This window comes from Haliotis rubra, unplaced genomic scaffold (assembly GCF_003918875.1).
Source record: "Haliotis rubra isolate DU_JTF1 unplaced genomic scaffold, ASM391887v1 Scf583, whole genome shotgun sequence".
In the NCBI taxonomy this organism is placed as follows: Eukaryota; Metazoa; Mollusca; class Gastropoda; order Lepetellida; family Haliotidae; genus Haliotis; species Haliotis rubra.
Window position 1 is genome coordinate 246,948 of NW_025767283.1, and position 25,165 is coordinate 272,112.

Genomic DNA, 25,165 nt, shown 5'->3' on the forward strand with positions numbered 1-25,165 from the left:
GCAAGTATGTACGACAAAATTATTGAAAGCTTTAAATGGGAATAAAATCACCAGGTTTGTGATACACAAGGTACTTAACAGAGGTCAGCTGAGTATAAATTGTGCAACGGTCAAAGCTATGGAAGCGTTTGTCAGACCGAAACCCAGATGAGCCAAGCCGGGCCGCCATTTTGTTTCGATTTACTGACACACCTTTCTTATATCTTATATATAGATCATACATATACATATATCAGAGTCGGGCGCCTATGCATCCGCCCTACCAGTGAAACTGTTTGTGCACTCCGATCGCGAACGTAATCCCCCGATATAGAGCGAGCAATGTAATCGTCGAAATCACCAGAACATTGAATTCAGCTCGCTTTGGATATATATTATATCGTTGTGAAGAATGTCTAAGAGAGTTTGTACCTAATTAATTTTATGTTACATAAAAGGATAATTAGGCTATCAAGAGCGAGCAATATGTGTTCAAGCAGAGTTCAGTAAGGCGGTTAATGCCGCTATTACGTTCGGTTTTCGATCGTAAACGTAATGCACAAGCCAGTGGCCCTTATCGTTGTTAATTTTTTCCATGTTATTTCTGAAAGATATTTTATTAATTTAATATTACAGCTAATTTTCAATTTTTTAAACTATCACAATTTTGCTCGTTTAAGTCGTTGGAACGTTGCATCGACTTTATACGACGAAAATGGGGAATCGAAATAATTTCGAAATAAGTTTCTGATCCACTTGACTGTGGGATAGTTACTGGCTGTCATAGTGTGTGTATGTTATTAAAAACTATTTCTTAAAAGAAATGACAAACGCATTCTTGTTAATTAACACTGACTAAACTAAATGTTAAATGACCATCTGCTGGGTTGTCGGATTGTTGTTTGTCCACTATTACCGCATGTTTTCAAGTGCTATACTGAAGCAGAGAAATTTATTATATAGTCTCTTATTAAAGGTACTGTGTTTACACTGTGTATTCTTAAATTTTCCCCAGACAAATTAATTGATCGGTTTTGGATAGATGTATTTCCCTTCTAGACAAGAGCCAGAAATAAACATGTGGCCCACACTATAACGGGGCGTTGGCGATGACTAGTCCTCGGCTATGAGTTGTCACTGTATGCCCACTTGCTATACCACAGTGTATGGCCACAGTCTATCACAATATATTGTCAGTGAGGTGATCAATGTTTGGTGATGATTTACATAAAAATATTGATCTAATTGCTTTTGCAGGAAGGAGATATAAACAATGTCGAGGTTTGACACTTATATATAAGTGACATCATTTGAAACCGTGTTGATTAGGGTTTTTCATGATTTTTCATGGTACAGTATTCCATAGTGAAAATGGCGTGGTCTCAGTTTAGTAAATGTTGGACCAAATAAACTTGTTACAATTCTTGGTGAAATGTTTCGGTGAAACCGAAAACATCGTGATCGAAAACTTAAGAATCTTGTTACAATGCTCGCAACGAAATCGTACTGCAGCTGCAACTGTTCCGCGAGTAAGGCTTGAATCATGTAGCTAGTTACAATAGATGTGTAATAAATCAATTCCAGTTTGGATTCTGGGCTAGAAGCTTCGCCAGTAATCCATGTTTGTTGTAAATGGGCAGAGGTATTTCCAATCCGGCGTCATACATGATGGTGTTAAATATACACACGTCGACCCACCAAAAACTTGAGGCAATTACATAGTATGTTTCAGCTTTAGACTAACTAGATCTACTATATATGCTTTATGGAAAACGGTTCAATTTATAACTTGTGATAATGCGGAGCATTGTTATTTTCATTGCAGCAAGGGCGAATATGAGACAAGCATTCCAGGATATACAAACACATGATGGATTTATGGAGGAATACATCAATAATCCAGGAGCTGTGAATTATGTAAGTGCAGCTGTTAAATACCATTGTCTATAAACATGTTGATATATTTTGGGCTTTTTATTGCAAGATTTGATTTGTTCTTGTACCCAGCCTCTGACCAGTAAGTGATATTCTGTGCTTGCTACATCTTTGGTATTCAGCATGATCCTGGATATTATCATACCAATCATTACATTCCAATAGTGTGTTCATTTCCACCAAACACGTGTCTGTACAAATGGGTAGAAGACTTAGTCTCCTGGTTAGTGTCACTTGGTTTGAATAAATATCACATTTCAAGTACCTGCTTAAGATTAATGAAAATTTTCTATATTTCAGAAATATGGATGACTGCAAAAGCAAAGAAGAAGATAATGAAACAAACTGAAAAAGTGTACACGTTTCCAGAATTATTAATAAAATTGTTGATTACAAGTCTGCCATTCTTTTATCTGTTTTGGGTGTCCTTGTAAAGATTAACTATATATGTCCATAGGGACATGTGTCACTTAGAAACAGCGTGAGAAAGACATATACATGTAGGTGTATAGACCCAACCCTATTATATAGTAAAAGGGTTGAGTCTAGACATCTATATGCCTTTCTAACACTGTTGCCACAGACATAGTTAGTATATGTCTAACTATTTGCCACACCCCTTCGAAAAGATCATGAATTCTTCATGAATACTTCATGAAGAATTCATGAACATTAAATGAGACATTTACTTCATGAAGACTTCACGAAGAGTTCATGAAGAGTTCGTGAACACTTCATGAAGACTTCCTGAAGAGTTCACGAAGACTTCCTGAAGAGTTCACGAAGATTTCATGAAGACTTCATGAAGACCTCCTGAAGAGTTCACGAATGCAACTTTTTTCTGCAACACATGACACAGAATTTCACATCTAAACCCCATGCTCTCTAAAGATAAAAAGACAGGGTATAATTTAGTAGAATAATATTTAATTCTTATCGAAGTCAAGTTTATTTTTGATGTGGGGTGGTCTTAGGCCCACATCACTGTTCTATACATGATCGAGGACTTTGCATTTTTATCACGTTATGAGATCATGTTCATTAACTTCTCAAGACATCCAAGATATTTTTATGGATTAAACTTCTTTGTAATTTCTCTCATAACGTTTCGAGACCATTCCAGGTCCCTTCATCAGGTGAACTGACAGTTAGGACTATGACGTCATAACTCACACAATGCAAGTGACATCACAGTACACTAGGGAGAGTACTGTGTAATTAAGTTTGAAGAGTTATTTACATAATGATGAAAATTCATGCTAAATAATAGAGTTGAAAGTTGAATTGTCAATACACAACAACTGCTAATTACACAAAAGTTACTTGATAGCAGGCTTTCCAAAAAGAATAGTAGACTCGCTATTTTTAGGGGGGAAATGCCACTGAAAGACTTTCTCAAGACATGATTACATCTTATAACATACATGTATTGTATGTAAAAACATTGTATATTGTAGTTACAAGTTTATATTAATGTATTTTGTCGTAAGATTTAATGGTTATGATTCACTCCAGAGATATGCTCGAATTGTCACGCGATCACCAGGCGATTACGTCATCAAAACATGTGCTGTTGATTCAGAGATTGTTTATACATTAAATCTGCAAAAATATGTATGAATGTTAAAAAAGTACTTACGCAGGCGTGTTCCTGGAGGTTGTAATTGGTCCACTATATCCATTTAATTTAATGTCACATCTTATTTGGATGTTAGATCGCATTCTTCTTGCATTCGGTGGCTTCTGCTACATGCATTACCGGAAGTATGACGACATCACATATAGCATACTCTCCTTCTAAAGCAGTTACAGAGACAACAGACTCAACATAAGTTCTAGTGTTTTTGGGCCGAGATTTTTTAGGAAATTTTGGATTATTAGAGTTTTATATTTGAATTACGGTGCTGCATTCTTGGCTCTGCCTTTGCACACAGTAGTTATTCTTGTGAAACTGGAAATTTGGAAGTTATAGGAATAATAGATCTACAGTACTCTGAACTGTTATAACGAACAAGCCGGTAAACTAGCAAAAGTTTAATTCACTCTTGCAGTTGCCTATCCTTGAATTGTTATTGTCACCTATAAAATAAATAACAACAGTGAGTAAAGATTCATTGACTTTATTTATTTGTTAGAATTTTCTTTTAATCCATTTTTACATAACTTTCAAAATTGCCGGTTGGGATGGGACATAAAATATATCCTGACGACCACGTTCCCCACCCCCAACCTGTTACATGTTTCATTGTTTCTGCACATCAATATTGCAAATTTGTGACATATAGGATGGGCAAATTATTCAGGTATATATTTGGTTCTAATTTCTTCTTAGGCACTACAAATACAAATAAAAAGATACTCATCCTCGATATGTCTTTTACAAATTAAACACATTCTGTATGGTCTATCCATTATCAATATACAATATATATCAAGGATACAAAATATGCTATACATCCATAAGTTGCCATAAAATACTTGTGACACTAAAAGTGTTTGAAATATTTCAAAACCAATTTCAGTGCATACTGGTAATGATATCCCAGGTGCATTTAATATTACTATAATGCCTTCTTCAGCTCAAGCAGAATACAAAATTTAATTTTTTATGTTCACGGCTACCTTCTGTTGAACTAAACGACAGCCGTGCCCTTTTTAACCTCCAGAGATGGCAGGATCACCTGGAAGCATAGAAGATAACAAGACATATGGTATTTCAATGCTAACAAAATTATAAAGGGTGGAAGTACTGGCATTAACTAGTTCATATTCAAAGAATGGACAAGGATAATTTTATGGCTAACAACTTCTTTAATACTTACATGCAACGTTTCGACATAGATACTTATGATGTCTTTCAGTGGCATTTAGAAGTTGTACATTGATGTCCAAGATACTTTTATGGATTAGATACTTATGTTGCCAATTGTTTGTGTGTGCGAAAATTGAGAAAGTAGACCTCAATATCTCTGTGTCGACTTCCATGTAGAATCAGAATAGAACGACTATAGATCTAAGAGTGAATGTGACAAATATCAATAAATGTATACATTTCCAACCATGTTCGTGAATTCAATAAGAATTGAGCCTTTCATAAATACAGAATGTTTTCGTGATGCGATTATATGTGGTGGGGAAGCAGACAGTTTCTTCACAGTCTGCTCAGCTTGTTTCGATTTCAATGTGATATATTTATCAGGAATTCAGGGGTAGAAATAACTTTAAAATTGATAGTGTACTCTGATACAGTGGCACATGTAAAGTAACTTGCCCTGATAATTTTTCCACTATACCGACCATTTTCTTGCTGATGGTTTAAATAAACAACATAATTAACGAACATAGAGATTTTTTCTGGGTTACATCTTCTTTTTATTCTCGAGTACAACGTTTCAGGGCTTGTTCAGGAGTTTACCTGATGATGGGGCCAGAACAAGCCCTGAAACGTTGTACTCGAGAATAAAAAGAAGATGTAACCCAGAAAACATCTCTATGTTCATCATATATCATCTTCTAAAATGCCAATCAAGCATCGAACATAATTAACATTGGAAAGTCAAATGGACACCGGTACAGTGTGATATACAAATTTGCTTGCCCGACAGAAAAAAAAACAGTGGACATGGACGTTAGGCAAGGGGTTAATTGATAATTCCAACCTTGGGAGTTGTTTTTAATATGTCTTCATAACATACTGAAGTAAAATATACCTTCATGAAGTGTAAAATAACTTCATGAAGTTGATGAAGTGTGTCTTCATGAAGAATTAACTTCATGAAGTTGATGAAGTCTTCATGAAGTGTGTCTTCATGAAGAATTAACTTCATGAAGTTGATGAAGTCTTCATGAAGTGTGTCTTCATGAAGAAGGTTCATGAAGATTTTGGTTGAAGTTGATGAACACTTCATGAACTCTTCGTGAACTCTTCATGAAGTTCATGAAGACTTCATGAACTCATGAACTGAGTATCGCAGGGGTAAACAGTGATAGAAACTCGTTCAAAAACTCTAGTGGCCCAAATGTTTCAAGTCTGGCCACCACTTTTTGAAAGTTAGTGGCCCAAACCACTTTTTGGTGGCCAAAATAAATTTAGTACAAACTAACACATATTGGCAGTAACTGAGTTGCGAATAAATATAACAGGAAGAGGGTGTACACTTTATAATATAATTTAAATTTGAATGCTTTGTTGCTGTTGAAATTGAATTTCATTTTATGAAAATACTTGATAAGCAATATTATGTTCATGATAAAATATGTTACATAAATGACATGATCAATAAAAAGATATGAAACAAAATTACTATGACATTCACTTGTAGAATGTCAACTGTTTCACTGTCTGTAGAATGAGTGTAGATCATGTATTATAGATGTATAACTGAAATTCATTTCTGATAATGTCAAAATGTTCATAAATTTTTAATCCCCTACAAGTGATAATATTTTTCTAATTTAGTTATCATATACTTTTATCAATTTATTATAAGTTATAACTTTATTAAACGTGACTCACTAAAATATGTCTTCAATTCGTATGTAGGAAATCGAAAATGAAGGTCTAATCCTAGCTACCTGTTTATAAATATGAAATTTAACTTTTATCATATTATTCAAATAATGCATCTACAACTTAAATAAGTTAATTTAAATGAAAATGCAAGCTTACACAATTATAATGTCCGGATAAACCACAAAGGAAGCCAAAAATGCGGCGATTTTTTTCCATTTGTAACATGTCATAATATCCCGTTACCTTTTTTCTTTATTTTTTTTTCATTTTTACGTAATCGGAAAATTATTATAAAAAGATTTCTCAAATAATATGTATGGTCGTCTATTTCCCGTTATCAGTGCCTTTCCGCTCGGTAACGTGATACAACACTGGAAAATACCTCTGTTTTCGAAGCTTCGTATGAATAACATGCGAGGCGATTCGTTTGATGGCGGCTGTCGTTCGAAAGCTCGGAACATCAACAATATCATTGTACCCTTGCCAAGAATATTTTCACAGTTGTAAGAAGCGATTTTATTTGATAATGATTGGTTTCTAATGACGCTTTTTCGCGACAGTCTGCTACAAGGGTCGTGATTGGTCGAAATCATGCATGTGACCCTAAGGCGGCCAATCATATTAAAGCAATGGATACCGTCCTCGTAAACACAAACTTATAGATTCAGACGGAAGTTTTGGGTAAAATCATGGTATTCTGAACGTGTTACGCAAAAAATCACCACCTATACGTATATTATGGAACTTAGTTGACGTATCGTGCTAGGTTATGACCTGTGACAAAAATGCTTTATGCATATATTTTAGCCATTAAACATCGTGTACGAGGCGATGAAGGCCGAGATGTCTCTTGAATTACACTACGATCGCTCAATAAAGATGGAAATAGTAAGTTATCATGTATGTTGGACAACTATTATGACTAATATGAGTACTGTTGTTGATTTTATTCTTCAGTTTATTCAATTTGTTTAATTATTTCCACGAAACTTTGACCCGCTGCCGATTTATCCCTGATCGTGACTGAACATATGAATTCTATCAGTGTTTTGATGAATAAAAATCATATTCAAATTATTACATGTATGTGATTTCACGTTAAAATATCTAGATTATAACTTACTTGGCATATTTGCTCGCCGGGGGCTTTGCCGGCTGACGTTTGAGAAATAACCAAGCTTCCGCCATGTTGGGAAAGTGAGCCGTATAAACAAGACGTTTCCTGATTGGCTACTGTTACTATATGAGCCAATCAAATACAGTATAACATTGGGTTATAGCTAAAACGGCACCACAGCAGAACGGCACCAAAACCGTGTGGCGAAAACGTCACCGTATTGGCGAAAACGGCTACTGATTTCTGAGCTAAAACGGCACCATATACAAAACACAGTATGATGTTGACTTTTTATGTTTTAGTTCGTTTAATTATAACATTAGAATCAACATATAAAAAACACAGTATGACGTTGACTTATGGTTTTTATTTCATTTCAACGTTAGCAGGATAACACGCGATATAGCTGGAATATTGCTAAAAGCGGCGTAAAATCATAACTCACTCAATCACCCATTATAATAAAGGGGGTAAGGTGGTGTCCGCTCCCAAACTTACATGAAAGTTCACTGTGTCCATCATGTTGTCAAATGTTGTCCTGCGACAGCGAACACATACGAAAGGAAAATCCTCTTCATTTCGACAAATCTCACGGTACCGTGATACAGACAGGCCGGTACCACAAACACGATGAGTCTAAAAATCACACTTGTCACAAGATACGGCATGTTGATTCTTCCTGACAGTCTTATCGCATACAACACAGTGGTGAGGCATTGTGATGAATGATATGTGATGTGTACATTCTTGCGTTTTAAATACAGTTTCATTTGGACACTGAGTTTGGGCGATTTGAGTTGAGTAAATGTACTTAAAACATCAAAGGTTGTGATGTTTTCACGCTAAATTTACAGGCTTTTCCAATCACTCTCGGCACAGTAGATGTTTTGACTATCGAAACATTCTACAAGCCGATTATCAGTCAGACTCATTCATTATCTAAACATACTGGAATCCGATTATCAGCTAACACAAACTTTCCAATCACTGTCGGCAGAGTAGACGGCTTCCAAAATTCTGTATTCAGATTATCTAATGACAAATAAGATGTTCCCAATAATTAGGATTTTATTTGGTGCCTTTTTCACCATAAGATTTGTAGCCGTTTTCGCCAAGTCGAGGTTCCGTTATGTCCAAATGGTGCCGTTTTCGCCTGGTGCCGTTTTGCTGTGGTTCCGTTTTAGCCTGCACCCATAACATCGGTGCCAACCGGGATGTAAATATGACGCTCTAGTCAACAGCACGCACTTTTCCGGATGTTTTAAGGTATTCGCGATTTATTCAAGCAATTGATAAGTGATTAAAACATCTGAAAAAGCATATGAATTACATACATTTGATTTGACACGTATAGATAAATCTAGTCGCCCAGAACTTTTTTGACTGGCGACAAAATTGTGCATTTTTAAAAAACTTTCAGTCGCATTTGGCGAGCTGGCGACCGGTAGTTTCTATCACTGGTAAATAAGACATATTATGTACATTGTTAACTGTTAGTGTTCTACGTTTTGTTCCAGTGGTTTACGTTTTAAACAAAACACCACCTAATTGTTATCATATCTATTCTATATGTTTGAAAACTTAAAACTATATGTTCAAAGGAAATGTTATTAAAACGTTTCCAGAACCATACAAAATCACATCTATAAAACGTTTTCAGAAAACCTTTATGGAATATATTCACTAAATGTTGGAGAAAACATTGCTGAAACGTTTCTGGAAACATACAAAATCACGTGAATGAAACATTTTTTAAAACATTTCCAAAACATCTCGAAAAAACATTTTAAAAACCTTATAGTTAAACGTTTTTGAAAATGTTTCCAAAACACTTCTGGAACCATACAAAATCACGTGAATAAAACATTTTTTTAAACATTTGCAAAACATCTCGAAAAAACATTTCAGGAAAACATTTTAAAAACCTTATAGTTAAACGTTTTTGAAAATGTTTCTAAAACATTTCTGGAACCATACAAAATCACTTGAATAAAACATTTAAAAAAATGTTTCTGGAACATTTCACGAAATGTTTTGGGGATATTTTTAAAACATTTACCTGGGGCTAGCCTTTTTTCTGCTTTGCATTGCAGTATTCCAATGGCTGTACCTTGTAGCATTTAAATATCGCCCGTGCGTGTTATTTATTGCTAATTACTTGTGTTTATGTGTTTGCTGTTTCACAGTTCCTGCTAGTAACACTGGCGTGGTTCTGTTTGTTGCAGTTTAAGCCCTGTGTGTTGTGCCGTGCACACTACCGCCACAGGATGGTTATAAAGTGTGCCTCCGGTGTTTAGCCGAGGACGCTCACGACGATCAAAGATGTTCATAATAAACGCCCTTGCGTCAATATTCCTGTTACATTATGTTGTGTTATGTTACACATATACATATTTCATACCTTTACACACAACGTGGCTCATAGTGGCCGAGGTTGTGTTTTTTGTCTGGGTTTCTGCGCCTCACGTGCATTCTTTCAGGCACGCAGATTTTATGTTTTTCAGTAATCTGCTTCAGGTGGGGGATAATATTTGATGAAAGGTTTCTAAGGAAATCCCTTTATTGTTCCCCCGCAAACAATGTTGCTGCCTTAAATATTGACTCAATTGCTTCACTATTTCAGCAACATATGCTGCGGCAGATGACTAATGTGAAGTCGATGATTGATAGTGCGATGCCTGGGTTCCGTAAGGAGCTTGGCTCGCAACGTGTTGATCTCTATGGTCCAGTTGTCGTCCGTGAAATCCCTGATTGACAAGGCGCTGTCTGGGTCCTGCAAGGAGCTCAGCACGCCTGTCGTCAGGGGTGGATTGGACGCATCTGGGGGGGGGGTTGGCTGCGGGGAACGCGCCTCCTCCCAGGCAGCTCTATCCTGGCTTTGGCTCAGGTGATGCTGTGCCTTCGGCGCCTTCTGGCGACCTAGCTTCGGGCTCAGGTTCGTCACAGGCGCCTGACGCCGGCGATGCAGGTTTCACCCTGTCTTGGCCTGGTGCCCTGACTGGCGGTCGCCTCGGCGCCGAGTGGTCAGTCGGGGTTGCCCGGGAAACCTGTAGTGACAGGTTCCTCTCGACGCCCCGGCCTGGGTTCCACTGAGCTGCCGATCACCTCGACGCTCCTAGGTCTACCCGTGTACACCAGGGGAACCCTGCATTGCCAGGCTACTCCCATGTGTCTCGGGACCGGGGATCAGACTAGCACCGACCTGGGCTTCGGCCCCGGTACGGAGCAGATCCCCGGGGCTGTTAGCTCAGGTCTCGGCCTGATGTCTATCGATGCCCTGGCCAAGAGGCCGTTGAGTGTGACGGAGCTACCTATCACCTCGACGCACCGAGTTCTACCCATGTACACCAGGGGAACCTTGCATTGTCAGGCTACTCCCAGGTGTTTCGGGATCGGGGTTCGAACTCGAGCCGCCGACCCGAGCACTTACATATATATATATGTATGTATGGGTATTTATATAGCGCTATAGGCTATGTTTGACTATATGCTCAGTGCGCTTTTGGACAGTACTTGGGGAACCCTGATTTATCAGGCTACTCCTACGTGTCTCGGGATCGGTGTTCAGTCTAGAACCGCCGAGCTTCGGCTCCGTGGATACTCTGAACCCCGTGAGTAGCACCGACCCAGGCTTTGGCACTGGTAGGGCGCAGATTCCCAGCGCCGGTAGTTCAGGTCTCGGTCTGATGTCTATCGACGTCTTGACCAAGATGCTATCGAGTGTGTCGGTCACCTAGACGCTCCGAGGTCTGTGTGAGTGCTTGGGAAACCTTGATTTGTCAGGCTTCTCACATGTGCCTCAGAACCAGGGTTCAGGCTCGTACTATGGACAAGTCGATTTGAGCTTCGGCTCATTTTGCTACTTTGAACTTACCACTGAGTAGGTTCGTCCCTGAGGCAAATGCGAGATAGAATCGCGGCTGTGTTGCCTCAGGTGTTGTCCACGTCGAATACCCGAACCGTTGGAGTTCGCCTCCCGGAGGGAAGCCTGCTTCCAGCAAGGCATCCGGGACATGGCCTCACACTCTACCGTCAGTCTGCCGTTCTTTCCCCTTAACAGCTCAACGCTGTATGCTCTTGGCGCATCTCTCAGCTCTGCTGAGGGAGCTGGTGGAAAGGGGAGAGAGCACCGGTGGTTTTTCCGTCTGCGACTCTGAGCGGCATCTGACGGAGGTCAACTCTCATCTGGCTAGGGACTGCATTGTAGCTGTGCCAGCCAAATGATGAGTGCGGTTATGGGCCTATGACGCCCGGGACTGTTTTGAGGAATACAGAAGTCTGTCGAGCTTCTCGTTAGTTCCTCAGGTGCCCAGGCACCGGCAAACATTAAGTTGCCGACTGCTGGGGTTTACTGTATTCTGCCGCAAACCCCGGTCGGAGCGACACACACCAGTGTCAGTTTCCCAGGAGACGGCGAAAATACTCCGTGCCGGGATCCAGTCTCTGCTGGGCAAGGCAACCAGCGTGGTGGTTTCCAATGGTCAGGAAAATGAAGGGTTTGACTCCATTTATTTCCTCGTTGCCATTAAGAACGGAATGTTCAGACAGATTCTCATCTGAGAGCTGAACAAGTTAATAGAGGTACTGTCCTTCAAGATGGAGACACCGCACTCGGTGATCTCATTTGTCGAGACAGGGGATTGACCTCGAGGTCGCGTACCTACTTGTTCCATTGCACCCTGATTTCAAGATTTACCTTCGGTTCTTGTTTGACGGGACGTGTTACCCGTTTCGTGTGCTCCCCTTATGCTACATTACGGCGCCAAGGGTGTTCACCAGGTTTATTACATCTCAGATAGCCAGATCGCAGTGCCGGTGTTGTCACCCGTACCTAGGCGACTGGCTGATCGTGGTTTTAGAATAACTGTTGAGTCTGGGGACCTCACGATCAGTGTTGATCACTCTTACGAAACAGGGCGGAATTGTCAACCTCACACAGTCAGATGGACGAGGTCACAACCTGCACATCAATCTGCTGGAATTGACAGCAGTTAGGTTGGTGTTCGATCCCGCACGCCGGGATTCGGATTACCTTATCGGCCAGACATTCTCACTCTGAACGGGACGCCACACCCGAATCCTCGGATTCACTGGGTGGCTTGGCCTTTGTCGGGTCTAACGCCCAGACATGTGGAATTCCTGCAACCGTTGCAGAAACAATTCTGGCTTCAAGGCGGGATTCGACACCCGTTCAGTGTGTTGATAGGTGGGGCGCGCTGGTGTGCAGATAGGGGGATTTCATAATCCCTATTCTGCAGATTTAGTTCGGATATTGGAGTTACTATAACCTCGTTTTGGTTGAGAGCCGTATGACCTCCACCATTCCCGGGTACTCCATGGTTATTTCCACGTTTCACACCTCGTTCGATGGTGCTCTGCCTAGGCAGCACCCTCTTGTACATCGCTCCGTAGATGGCATGAACAGGGTTCGACCGCCTCGGCGGCAACCCAGCCCAACTTAAAATTGCCAATTATTTTCAATTGGCTGTCTGGCCCTGACTTTTCAAGTATATCGTCTCTCTCACTTCACTTGTTGACGTGGAAGACGGCTTTACTTGTTGTGGTGAGCTCTGGTAGAAGGGTCGGGTACATCCATGCGATACCCACTGACCCGACACTGACAGTATTTTATACTGATCATGTCCATATTCGCCTCCCGGATACCTACCACTCTCAGTTCGATATTGCTTTCCACGTGACTGCTCATATCAAACTTCCACCCCTTACCCAGCCTTCCACCCTGGGGACCAATCTTTCGATTGCTCACCCGTGACTGTAACGAACGAACAAACAAAAGGGATCCGTACGGGTACCCATGTGTTCTGTTTGGTGGCGGGAAGACTGGGGAGTCTGCTAGCAAGCGAACTTTATCTCGTTGGCTTGTTTCCGTAATTGTTCGGTTACAATGCTAAGGTTTACCTTCCCTCGAGGGGTTGAAGGCAGACTGGGTAGGGCAGATGTCGCTTTGTTGGCAATACACAGCGGCACTGCTCAATGAAGAGATCGGTTCTGTCGCTCTTTGGAGCCGACAGAACACCTTCAGTCGCCATTACCGACTTGTCACGCATTCTAACGATCGTGCTCGGTTCGGACTTTCGGTTCTCTCCAGTGGAGAGTGTCCTGCCACCCTGACCAAGTTAGTAACTGGTCATTGGTATCGGTTCTTTGTTCAATGTCGATATATTTCATATCACTGCATCGTATTAGCATTACCACCCTTTCGGGTTGGGTCGGGTTTTGGTGTACATACGTCCCTTACGTCCTCTTCAAGAGGGCGGGGTCCGTTTTGAACACTTTAACCAGTCATATGCTATTAACCCGTCTTGCGACGGAATTGGGTACGAACCCCCCACGGGGCACTGTTTGGTATGCTTCGCTTCGAGCCGCATGTCACGTGACCAGGTTAGTGTAATGGTGAGCCAACACATGTTCAGCTACGCTTTTCACTATTCAGGGGATTTTTGTACGCTTACAGTTTTTTCCCTCTTCCCGAGACTTCGGTATTTGTCTGTGTTAATCAGCTTTGTGGGATGGTGGTCTACACGCTTCTCTGGCTGGGGCTATATTAGGGTTTGGAGTTGTTTCGGCATGTCCCCATACATTCCTTTCCATTGTAATGGTTGGGGGTTCGGGTTTTATGTCATAATTGATTTGAGCCAATTGACGTATAAGCTTGGGCTCTCTAGTTCCCGCCCTAGCCACGCCCCCGCCTGATTGACATCAGCGGTCAGGTGACTCGGTAAGTGTGTTTTTTTTCTTTTTCCGTATCGCTTGTAGATTTCACTCCACCACGGGTTTAGTTGTTGCCAGACAGAACGCCACTCCCGTCTCAAATATCTTTGGGAGTCTGTCATATGCTTATATGTACCCCAAGGAGGACTTCTTCTGAAAAAGAATTATACAAACCTATAGAGGTTATGAATTCTTTGAAGAAAGTCCTCCTAGGGGTACGGCCACCCGCCTCCCCTCATTCTGTCTGACACGTTCAGCATGAAAAGTGAGGTACGAGGTAGACGGCGAGAGTTACCTGCTCTTGTCTGTAGGGGGTCCGGTGGGGCCCTGTAGGGGTGGTCTCACAAGACAAAATGAGTTTTTAGTTTTGTAAATATTTTATTAAAAAATATAGTCACAACTGTCGTAGGATTTTAAATGGACATTTAAATGCTTATATGTACCCCAAGGAGGACTTTCTTCAAAGAATTCATAACCTGTACAGGTTTGTAAAATTTTTTGTTGTGGTCTTCACCTTTTGGTCAACCTTGCCGACCAAAGTGCGTCCACTCTCAGCCAGTACGAGGCTAAGATTGCTAAAACATCCCGGTTGGAAAGTGAAGTTGTAAGTTTGATTAGGATGTGCTGCAAGGCGTTTTCACGTGGAGGGGACGAAAAAAGCAGTTGCTACGAACTTATGACACTATTCTTAGAATCAAGGGGGGTAAACAATAAATTAACAAATTTCCGTGGCAACCGTTTCAATATCCTTTTCCACAAAGCCACGGTGGTATATTATTTACATAAGCATTTTGTATCTTTCTTTGATACTGTAAATGCAGGCTCTAATCTCCTTTTGGCTTCCATCAAACAATCACTACACAATAGTTTAAATTTAGCAGGGTGTCGAGCTTTAGGCCTGATTTCCAAATTTATCACTACCCCTCTGTGGAATATTTTGGAGGGGTGTGATCATAGCATGCTGGACATGAGTAGCATCTACACAACACTCATACACAACATGCAAACTCTCAACTACACACAGTTTATTTTAGGGCAATGCAATTTATTCATGGCAAACAATGACAGAGACTCTGATTCAGGTAACAAAGACAAGCGGCTGACAATGGCGGCGGTGGTCCTGATGATACTGCTGTTCCCAAACAGACAGATGGCGTGGTACTGACTGAACTGACAAAAGTGGGGACAGTGGCGCCGACACTGAACACATTCTGGAAATTTAAATTCCAAATTTGGCGACCCTACTGCAGCGACTTCTGACAGACCAACTCCTGGCGGGAGCACTCTGCAAAACAAACCTCACCCATCCGAAGGTAAATCTGTAATCAAGCATAATAAGCTCCCGAAACTGTTTTGCCCAATTAGATTATTTACAGCATACCAAACCCTCTTCCTCTATTTTCTCCCAAGAGGCCCATATCATGTTTAATTTTAATAAAGTAAGCAGCTGGATCAGTGCTATGTCCAACCAGGAATGGACCACCGTCCTGGAGTCGCATCAAAATTGTACAAAACTACATATGCAACTTTTATTACGCAAAAATGACATTAAGCAAGCCAAACATGACTCAGACAAAACAAGAACAAATGGAAAGAAAAAACAAAAGAAATTAAGAGAACATGCACAACTTATCCAAGACATATCCTTTGAACGTCTTTGGCAAAGCGTGGCCGAGGTAGACAACCGACTTAATCATGTATATTCAAAAACATCCAAAACACAGAAGATGAACATAATAAAAAAACAGATAAAATTCCGCAAGTTAGTGTTAAAACAAGATGCACCTCCTGAACTGTTAACATTTTCTAAATCCTCTAAACCTCTTACTATTAACCAATTATCTAGTAATTTGAAACCCCTCATACAACTTAATCTTGCACTTGAAACACCGGTGCCAAATGAAGTGTCAATTTCTGGTGGGGCAAAAAGTAAATCATTTATGTAATTTAGAAAATGGGGAACAGAAGTATTATGTGGGAATGGTACTAGGGCAAGTTACTGGCTATCCATCGTGGTTCAACGTAACATACAATCTATACCTTTGAACTTTTAGACGATTACACAGCCGGGGACTTACAGATTATTCATCTATAGCAGTATCACAGTAAGATATCATGAAATGTTCAGTAAACGTTGTGTGTTTCAAGGATATATTTATTCTGTTCCCCAAATCACCAAGGATTTTAAGAGCGCTTCAAGTCTTTTTAATTTTTAATTTTACTTACATCAGCAATACGAAAATCACTATAAAAGCGTTCAAGAGTAATGTATCATAATAATGTGAATGTGGTAACTATTTATACATATTTCATTAACGAGTTCTTCAAGCAAAGCGCTTCGTTATAAGCTTCATACATATTTATCGTTATATATAATGACTGCTCCCTGTGAGCCAAGGGTGGAGTAACTCTGATATGCTAACCACGCTCTTTTTCAATATGCAGAGTGAGGTCTGCCTAGCAACTGGAGCCAGGTGGAACGTGTCGGTCGCTGGCGGTCCTTCGAAACCATCAACACAGATAACGGTAAACACTTTCGAAGCATATAAAACAAAATTGACTGTATAACCCTCGACACACAAAAGGTTTTCATTCTAATTAAACCACGATCTACACAAATATATATTTGGGGTATTTTTAATAAAAAATTCAGATTTCAACCCAAAATACCTACTCCATGTACTAGACATACACGGCTTGAGAGTCAATTCGAGGCAAGGGTACATACACTCGCTGCCAGTAAGACTGTCTATGAATGATACTCCATGTACTAGACATACACGGCTTGAGTGTTAACTATATGTAGGGGTACATACACTGGCTGCCAGTAAGACTGCCTGTGAATGATACTCCATGTACTAGACATACACGGCTCGAGCGTTAACTCGATGTAGGGGTACATACACTCGCGGCCAGTAAGACTGTCTGTGAATGATACTCCATGATCTAGGCATGCATGGCTCGAGCGTTAATTCGATGTAAGGGTACATACACTCGCTGCCAGTAAGACTGTATATGAATGATACTCCATGTACAAGACATACCCGGCTCGAGCGATAACTCGATGTAGGGGTAGATTCACTCTCTGCCATTAAGACTGTATATGAATGATACCCCATGTCCTAGACATACACGGCTTGAGCGTTAACACGATGTAGGGGTACATACACTCGCTGCCAGTAACACTGTATATGAAAGATACTCCATGTACTAGACATACACGGCTTGTGCGTTAACACGATGTAGGGGTACATACACTCGCTGCCAGTAAGACTGTCTGTTAATGATACTCCATGTACTAGACATACACGGTTTGAGCGTTAACTCGAGGCAAGGGTACATACACTCGCTGCCAGTAAGACTGTATATGAATGATACTTCATGAACAAGACATACAAGGCTTGAGCATTAACTCGATGTAGGGGTACATACACTCGCTGCCAGTAAGACTGTATATGAATGATACTCCATGTACTAGACATACACGGCTTGAGCGTTAAGTCGAGGCAAGGGTACATACACTCGCTGCCAGTAAGACTGTCTGTGAATGATACTCCATGTACTAGACATACACGGCATGAGCGTCAAGTCGAGGCAAGGGTACATACACTCGCTGCCAGTAAGACTGTCTGTGAATGATACTCCATGTACTAGACATACACGGCTCGAGCGTTAAGTTGATGCAAGGGTACATACACTCGCTGCCAGTAAGACTGTATATGAATGATACTCCATGTACTAGACATACACGGCTCCAGCGTTAACTCGATGTAGGGGTACAGACACTCGCTGCCAGTAAGACTTTATATGAATGATACTCAATGAACAAGACATACTAGGCTCAAGCGTTAACACGATGTAGGGGTACATACACTCGATGTCTGCAAGACTGTCTGTGAATGATAGTCGGTGTACTAGACATACACAGTTTGAGTGCATCCACTTGCTGTTTGTCTATGAATGACTTATACCACATATCTCGGACTGATATAGTTTGGGGATATCTCTCTTCAAACACAGATGGCCATCATTGGGTCCACAACACTTCATTGAAAGTTACATTGCCCAGTTTCTTAAATTCCTGTCAATGCCCATGAAAACCTATTGCCCATGTAAATAAGTACTATTTGCATGGTGATACCATGATAACGTATCGGCAAACTGGACACTTCGACATTTATATCCTTTGACAGCATCTAAGTATTCTCCGTTATACAACCACTTTTCTGATTTGTACAATTTACTGCCATTCTTTAAGACAACAGCTTTTGTTTTATTTGTATTTGCACTGAGAACATATTCATTTACCAGTTCGGTTCATAATTATTGGGAATCTCATGAACATTACTAAAAAGCAAATAAAGAGTGAAATCGGAAATTACACAGTATTCAATACTTGTACATACCCTGTGGATTTCTGCAGGTAAGAAATAATATTTTTATAAGGTCCCCTTTACCTTCCATGCACAGTCTAATGCGGGTAGGCATACTCCCCATCAGAGATGTTAAAATTTCATGAGGGATACTGTCCCAATTGAATATCTCACTACCTCTCTCTTCATGTCTTCAAGTTTGGTGAGTCCCTGTTGGTTAACACTCTCCTTCTTCATCTCCAAAATGTTCTCAATGGGATTCAGATCCGAGCTGTAACTGGGAAATGGGAGCAACGTCACATGTTTCCCTTGGAACCACTGTTTTGAGTGCTTTGCCGTGTGCACGACACTCCACCCCACACATGAAACTTGGGACTGTATTTCGGCGTGTGATACGCCGGTGCTGGATCAGATTTGTCCACATCTTAACATTATTAGGATACACCCAGACTGAACTTTCATCAGTGAAAATTATGTTGCTCCAATCAAAGTTTTCAGGGTGCTGACACCACAAAACACGGCTTTCCTTACGCTTGTCTTTCATGTCTGGAGTCAGCGTTCCTCTCTTTTTCTCCCTTCCAAGATCAATTAGATTTCGTCTGATAGTGGATTTGGAAACACAAGGTGACCCTCTATTTAGCATCTCATACCTAATGTTGGATATACTTGCTATTTTCTTAGTTGAAGCCAAAATACCAAATCTGACCCGATCTACAAATTCCAATTTTCTAGGCCTTCCTGCTCCTTTCTTGTGCTCAATTCCTGCTCCACTCTCAATATTCTTCTTAACCCTGTACACAGTTGATAGAGGAGTGTCTTCTCTTTCTGACAGTGTATGGACATCAGTGATACCTCCATTGTACAACTCTAAAATCAACCTTCTTTACTCTTCAGCGGCCTTTCTGGACATTGTTTTGGAACATGTCGACTACATAAATATCAGGAGAGGTAACTCTAATCTGATATGTCTAGAAAGGTAAGAAGAGTTGCCTCCCTTGGACTGATAGCAGACTTTCACCATCAGTTGAGCTCATGAATAAACCTTGGAGTTCAAACTGACATGAACAATTCTCAGTAATTATGAACCGAACTATATGTTACAGTAAGCCTGGTGGAGCCATTCTTTTTTGTTTAAATTACAAAACTCAATCAGAATGAAGATTTCTTAAAATAACATATGCTTGCTGGTTTAGATATTCGCCAGAATGATCGGCAATGGATACCGTGGATTATGCTGACACCAATCAAGTTTGAGAGAACTGCCAGGTCTATAGGAAGAGAATGCGACATTTGTCAAGTAGGTACACCAAGAAATTCAGCCTTTCATTTCAACCTTCCCACAGAATTCCAAATATAACACAATGGTAATAAGTAATACTTTTGAAAGGTTCTAGTATTTGATGTACTGATGGTGGCACACAGAACAACATTTCTCACATTTTCATTTACTTTTACTTTTGAAGCCCCCCTGTGAACTGTAACAGTCTTCGACTCTGTCTTATACATTGTAGATATTTCCACTGAAGCTCAGTACTTCAGTTACATGTGAAAAAAATAAAAAAAGGAACAACCATATGCATACTTGAAAAAAAACCTGTGTTCAGTCATAACTGTATGTATTGTGAAATAGGATATCCTGGGAAAATATGGTATGCATGATAAAATTTTAATACCACCAACAACATTCTGCGGTGACCGTCATTCTTCACAAATATAATATTGCACTGCATAATTGGCACTAAATTTCACTTGAACATAATTTTCCATCTCCTGGTGTTATTATTTTCAACACTAGATGTGAAACGAAAACACAGAACAGAAAGGCGTTGAAGGCACATTTTATCAAATTATTCCAATAACATATTACATAATTATTTTGATGTATTCGGGACCTTTATTTTCCTAGTCCAGTATCCGCATCAACATCAATCATTTGTGCCATCGAAATTCGAAGTCTAATGTGAAATTAGCCTATTCGAGAAATGATAAACTGCTTATAATCATAAAGCTTTTAAAGTTTTATTTCCCAGGGCTCTGTTTGCTATGAAATATGACTTTGCAATTATTTGCATTAACAACCTAACAAAATGTCTTGTGATTATATCCTTGCTTGGATTATTGTGTTGCAGGCCGGATACTACTGTTGCTGTCCCTGTTTACACTATGTACACATAACGGTATGTTGTAACTTATACTAGTCCGTATTTTTGCATGGGTTGTCATTAAAAAGGATCATAGGTTTGTGCTGTTGAAACATATTATATATTGTTGAAAATATATAACATATTTCAACATAAGGGTAATGATGGAACCAAAGATACAGCAGAAAATCGCCTTTATGTTGCAAAATACTGCCTGATTGTACAAGATTAGTTACATGAGTGTATCGTCAGTCTATTGTGTTAAATTGTATACATCCTGGGCCCTTATTCTCGAAACGTTCGCAGCCCTAAGAATTCTTAACTTTGATCGTAGCCAATGTGTTAAGAATGGGCTTAAGAAGTTAAGTAGAGGACTACTGAATGTTTCGAGAAAAGCTGGCCTGCTTCGTATATCAGTAGTGCCATGTACTTGTTTATTTTAATTATCCTATGGCAAATTAATGACATGCCACAGCTCATCTTTAATAACCCTTTTTATATCACGCACAGCAGGTTATTTATTGAATATGGGAAAATGTAGTTATTCCCATTAGACCAAGTGCATTGCTCTGACATTTGTAAACAACAGTCACTCCTTCACTCACATTTGTAGACAGATTAATTCAGACTCATTTCAGTCGCCCGCCACTCACGGCATATTCAAAAACACAAACTGATCTAAGATAAGGTAACTCGTATGAAACAGACATAATATATCCATGCGACTTGTATTTGCAGAGGTAACGGTGGAAACATGCATCGGTGAAACTGCTTCTTTTCAGTGGGATTACAAAGTACCTCCCTTCTATGCAGTTGAGTGGTATTTTGGAAAGACACAAATAGCAGAGGCATTTGATGAACATCTTTCACAGGTAATGAAATATCCCATTTGCAGACATGGTACCCTGGGTTGCAAGATACTCAACATGTACCAGTAATCATTCAGCTTATTTGTGCATATTTGTTTCACCTCATTCATAATGGACTCACTATTTCAATAAATTTGGGCTATGACACGCTGAGAAAAAATCGATAGTATATTCAAGTCCATAGTTCGCCGCAGTAAACCGAAACAAGTGGAACAATCTACTACACAATTTGCTGTGCAGAGTTGCGTCCCTTGGTCACGCCGGAAGTTAAGATTCATAGATAAATTTCATTGTTTGTCAGGACTACACTCGTGGAATCACCACGTGATTGCAAACGTGAGGAACCCGCATGGCCCCCGGCTTTCCTCTGACTTGTACCTGATGCATGTGTGACTGGGGTAATCTTCAATCACGTGCGTTAGGCTATTGACTTTGATATTAAATACAATATGCCACATCTGCATGAAACTGGATTTACAAATGTATCTTCGAGAACTTGCGTGCGTGATGTCATTCACATGTAGCATAGGGGTACGATACCAAGTCGGTTAATCCAGTACCGAATCTCTTGGATTTAAAAGGAATGCTTGGCGCACCAGCTATATATCACGGAGTAATGCTAGGCTGACCCATTGAGTTATCAATAGTGTGAAGCAGTTGAAGCAGGTAGATAGAGTATCTATTTGTAATTCCCGGGAGTGTGGCAAACACATTACATACTCCAAGGCACTAAATTATCATTTTACGTCTGGAATGTTTTATTCTAATGGTGGTATAGAAGCAGATGAGCTCACAATGGTTGTGGTAGATGATTCTGGCACCCAGTTTCAAACTCGATTACATAATATCTTATCAAACTAAGGGCAGCAACAAAAATATTCTGAGGTTTTGTTAAGGGTTTTATGTGGTTTTACAACAATTTGTAGAAACTCTCCCAAAACAAAGGTGTAGACTTACTTATTGGGAATGATTCGGCAGGGTTGTTTAGTTACTCCAAATTCTGACAAAAATTGGCTGTTGAGGAAGCAATTCTGGACAAATAGCAGTTAGTTAAGTTACACTGAGAAGATTAAGAAATCAAAGTTCTTGCTAATAGGACAGTTTCTTTAGTAGATGCTGACAAGGTTCCAGTTTGCTATTATTTCAAGGATAGTGTTTTAATGAGGAAATGGAGGTCAACAGGTGTGCCTGCTGATAATGAATGGGGGGTTGTTCATCAGACTGTTCTTCCAAAACATGTTTTGAGTTTGTCACATGAAACTCCTTTGGCAGGAAATGTGGGTCTGAACAGAACTTGTGACAACATTTTGTCCCTAATTTGCGTCATGATATGGCTGAATTTGGCAAACCCTGGCATGTAAGCCCAGTGGTTGGCAAACCAAACCAGAAAATACCAGCTAAATCATTAAAACCCATTCACAGTGTCGTCATTGACTGTGTAGGCCTTTGCCTAAAACTGAGTCAGACAGTTTGTATATGCTTGTCATATGTGCTTCCACAAGATTTCCAGTGGCTATTCCTTTCCGGAAAATTACGGCTCTGCAATACGCGTCTACTGAATTCATCTTTTTATAGTGTAAGTTTCGTTTTCTCCTTAGTATATAGCTTGCCGAGTCTAGCTTAGCTGCATTAATATTCATGGGTGAATCCCACACTGTTTGCATTGCATTGTCAAGACCTCTTAATTCGATAACAATCGATACAAAGTTGGCACCTGTAAATGTTAATTATCATCTGACTGACTGACTCTCACACGTCTGTAGCTAAGTCAGTGCAAGTATTTCTTCGTGTGACTAATTCTGGTGTCTTCACCTGGTGAGATAACTTTCTTCTCTCTATAGGAATCCCTCCGTATCCACGACAACTACAAATCCCGTTTTGTGCTGTTAGAAAAAGACAAAGTTGGATTCAATCTAACAAATGTGAATAAAGACGACGACGGGGATTACAAGTGTATTCTGATCGTGCAACGCACCAGCATCCCCGTGGAGAAGAAATGGACGTTAAACGTTACAGGTAAATTAAATAAACACAAATTTCTGTTGAGAACTGATTGAGTAAATTAACAGAGTATGAAGTCACCAAACCGGACTACATGAACCATACATCTCGTTTTGTTCACTCGATAAAGACTGTCCTAATACGACCAGTATGTGCTCTTGAGATTCATTGTCATTGTTTCCTAACTTTGTATTGGTTTTGATTGTATCAAATCACATAATTCTTGAAATTATTTTGTCTTACATATAAGGAGAAGATTTTCTGCAGCACGCAAATGCAACAATAACCTCTCGTTATTACTTATGTCAAAACGTCAGTGCCAAAGACATCGCTGACAATTATCTTTGCTCACTTAAAATCAGGATGTAAAGTTCAAAACGTAAGAAAACTATATTTTCTTGTTAAGGTATCGTCAAATATTAAGGTAACCGTCACTATCAAACTTTCAGTTTAGTTTATGCATGTGTTTGTATATATAATTGAATAGAACTTTTAAATAGGTTATAGATAAAGGTATCGGACGGTCAGGCTAGTCCACGCGGTCGATGCATGTACTTCTATCCCAATTTGCGTGAATGATAGAATGATGGCCATGATGTCTCTGGATTGTCAGGGTATGAAACAATTGAAATATTAAAACATTGCGAAAACAAATACCTTAAAAACGAAACCAAAGCAACTGTCAGTGCCATTGGTGACTTCCTATAGAGTTTGTGGATAGACAATGCATCGTGAGACGGCGATCAGCAATGGGCGATCCCCATGCACGGACAATTGTCTCCTGTTGTAAGTAGACATCAACGACCCTAGGAGATTGAAACTGTGCGTCATTGTTTGGGGAGGAGGTCAAATCCGATTGCATCAGAATATTGTCTCACGTACACATCCAGAGGGTCATCCCTGTAGCACGCTGCCATGCCCCATACAAAGATCGCTTCTTCCAGCCCTAATGGTCCCTCCTGATTGTGCGTCCAAACCATAGGTGTCATGTTTGTCTAAGCTGGAATTCTGATCTCATTCTCGTCTTTGCCACACCCACTCAGGACGATCTGTGAAATCCAGACAATATCGCGATAAATCCAGACAGTATCGCGATCCACTAGTGAAAGGTACTGGTCTCTCCAAATGACGTGATCTTCAGCTCAATCCAAACGTTCCTGCCTGTGACACTGGTTCATTGAGATTCAGTGGACTGTTGACCAGCCTCATAGAGACAATAACGTACTGTCTGAGGAGAAAAGTGAACGCCATTGGCGTTCCATAGTCATATCTGACTGAAGTGGCAGTCAAGGATAAAATGTTATCTACCTGCAAACACGAGAATCCTGTCCTTCTACAGTGTAGTAGAACGCTAGTGACTACCTGCTTGTCAATGGGTTGCTGATCCAAACGCCAGGTATAGATTCTATGCTCTACCTGCTGATCACACTTTGACACTAAAGATGTTGACCAAGTTTCAAACATGCCTATGCATCTTCGTAATTCTGTCGTCCTTGTGGTTTGTA

At 40.2% G+C, this 25,165-nt stretch overlaps 1 protein-coding gene across 1 annotated transcript in view; it reads left to right on the plus strand.

The window, feature by feature from the left end:
- The window catches only part of LOC124254805, a 210,956-nt gene that overhangs the window by 152,654 nt on the left and 33,137 nt on the right, over window positions 1-25,165 (plus strand). Inside the window, exons 2-6 of the mRNA XM_046688662.1 lie at window positions 19,544-19,625; window positions 19,843-19,946; window positions 20,779-20,826; window positions 21,529-21,662; window positions 23,501-23,675. Of these exons, the coding sequence (XP_046544618.1) occupies window positions 19,931-19,946; window positions 20,779-20,826; window positions 21,529-21,662; window positions 23,501-23,675 (373 nt within the window). The 5' untranslated portion in view covers window positions 19,544-19,625; window positions 19,843-19,930. The remainder of the gene's footprint in view (window positions 1-19,543; window positions 19,626-19,842; window positions 19,947-20,778; window positions 20,827-21,528; window positions 21,663-23,500; window positions 23,676-25,165) is intronic.